This window comes from Corylus avellana, chromosome ca9 (assembly GCF_901000735.1).
Source record: "Corylus avellana chromosome ca9, CavTom2PMs-1.0".
Classification (NCBI taxonomy): Eukaryota; Viridiplantae; Streptophyta; class Magnoliopsida; order Fagales; family Betulaceae; genus Corylus; species Corylus avellana.
In genome coordinates this window covers 438,684-439,972 of record NC_081549.1, presented here as the reverse complement: position 1 = coordinate 439,972, position 1,289 = coordinate 438,684, and the positions used below count along the sequence as shown (strand labels likewise).

General features: G+C 42.7%; 1 protein-coding gene across 1 annotated transcript in view; it reads right to left on the bottom strand.

Moving 5' to 3' along the window:
- The window catches only part of LOC132191579 (uncharacterized), a 2,044-nt gene extending 1,092 nt beyond the window's left edge, over window positions 1-952 (bottom strand). The window contains exon 1 of the mRNA XM_059606671.1: window positions 5-952. Coding sequence (XP_059462654.1) covers window positions 5-952 — 948 coding nt within the window. The remainder of the gene's footprint in view (window positions 1-4) is intronic.
- Between the last annotated feature and the right edge of the window lie 337 nt (window positions 953-1,289).

Sequence of the window (1,289 nt, the reverse complement as noted above, 5' to 3'; positions counted from 1 at the left end):
TAACATCAACAGATTTCTCAGACAGTGACTCGCGTCTATATGCCTTTGCACAGTACATATGTGCCACAAAATCACATTCCTGACAAGACAAAGCTGCATACTTTGTCTTCACCTTTTGATCACATAATTTACAAAATACATTGTTAAAATCCTTGACTTGATGATGAAGGGAATATGTAAGAGTGAGGGTATGATTGTGTCTTGAAATTATCACGGTGCGTGGAAATCCAGCACATCTAGAGTGAATCAAGAGTCGACATATGGTACAAAAGGAGGCGAAGTCCGTGCCTTCCCGACCACAGGCATCACAAGTGAAGTGTATCTGCCTAAAGAACGGGACGAATGCATGTTGGCAATTGTCGGTATTATTAACTTGCGTGCGGAAAGCACATGTGGTGTCAATTACAAAATCGCACTCCTCGCAATGGTAAAAGATGCTTCTACCGCAGCTTTTACCACAAGCATTACAATTACTGGGATGTGAACTTGGCCGCTGAAGAATAAGGATGTGGTTTGGGTGCGAGGGGTGGTGCATCTCGCGGGGCAGCTGGGCGCATGATTTGTGAAGCTGGAAGTTGCATTCATCTGCAGAGCATTTGTATCCGGGACCCTCTACTTTCTCCTTGCACACCATGCAAACAACTCCCTCGCCATCATTCTTTAACTCTTCTGTGATAATCAACTGCTCATGCCTGCGACCGAAATGAAAAAAAAATGTTGACTCGTAGAGCCGAGTACTTCCCAAGCATGATACATGACAGAGGAATCGGCAGACACTGCATTTGAAAGCGGGATACGGTACGATCGGTTCCTTGCAAAACTCACAAACAAGTTCCTCCTTGCCATCATTTTTCACCTTTTCTAAGAGCTTCAATACGTGGGAACCCCCGCTGCTCGTGTGGCCGAATCTATCCTGTCTCAAGATCTCTCTTAGAAAAAGTTCTATCTCCATTACTAAACTTTCACACACGCAAACAACGGAGTGGTAAGTGGTTTCTGGCAAGTGTTTGGTCGTCAGGAGGGAACTCAAATTAGGTGGTAAGATTTTTGGCAGCTTGTGATAACACAAAATATTTTGCATTTCCCCAACTCCACTACTTTATGCCCAAGAAGCTTCAAGGTGATAAAATTAAGCAAAAGATTCGCATTTTCCAAATTCCACTACTTTAATTTGTGCCCAAGCAACTTCAAAGAGAAAGAAAAAAAAAGCACTTGTGTATATCTGCATTTAGTAATAAAATTCTAAACTTGTAAGCTACGCATATACACGTACGTATCTTATGAGGAGG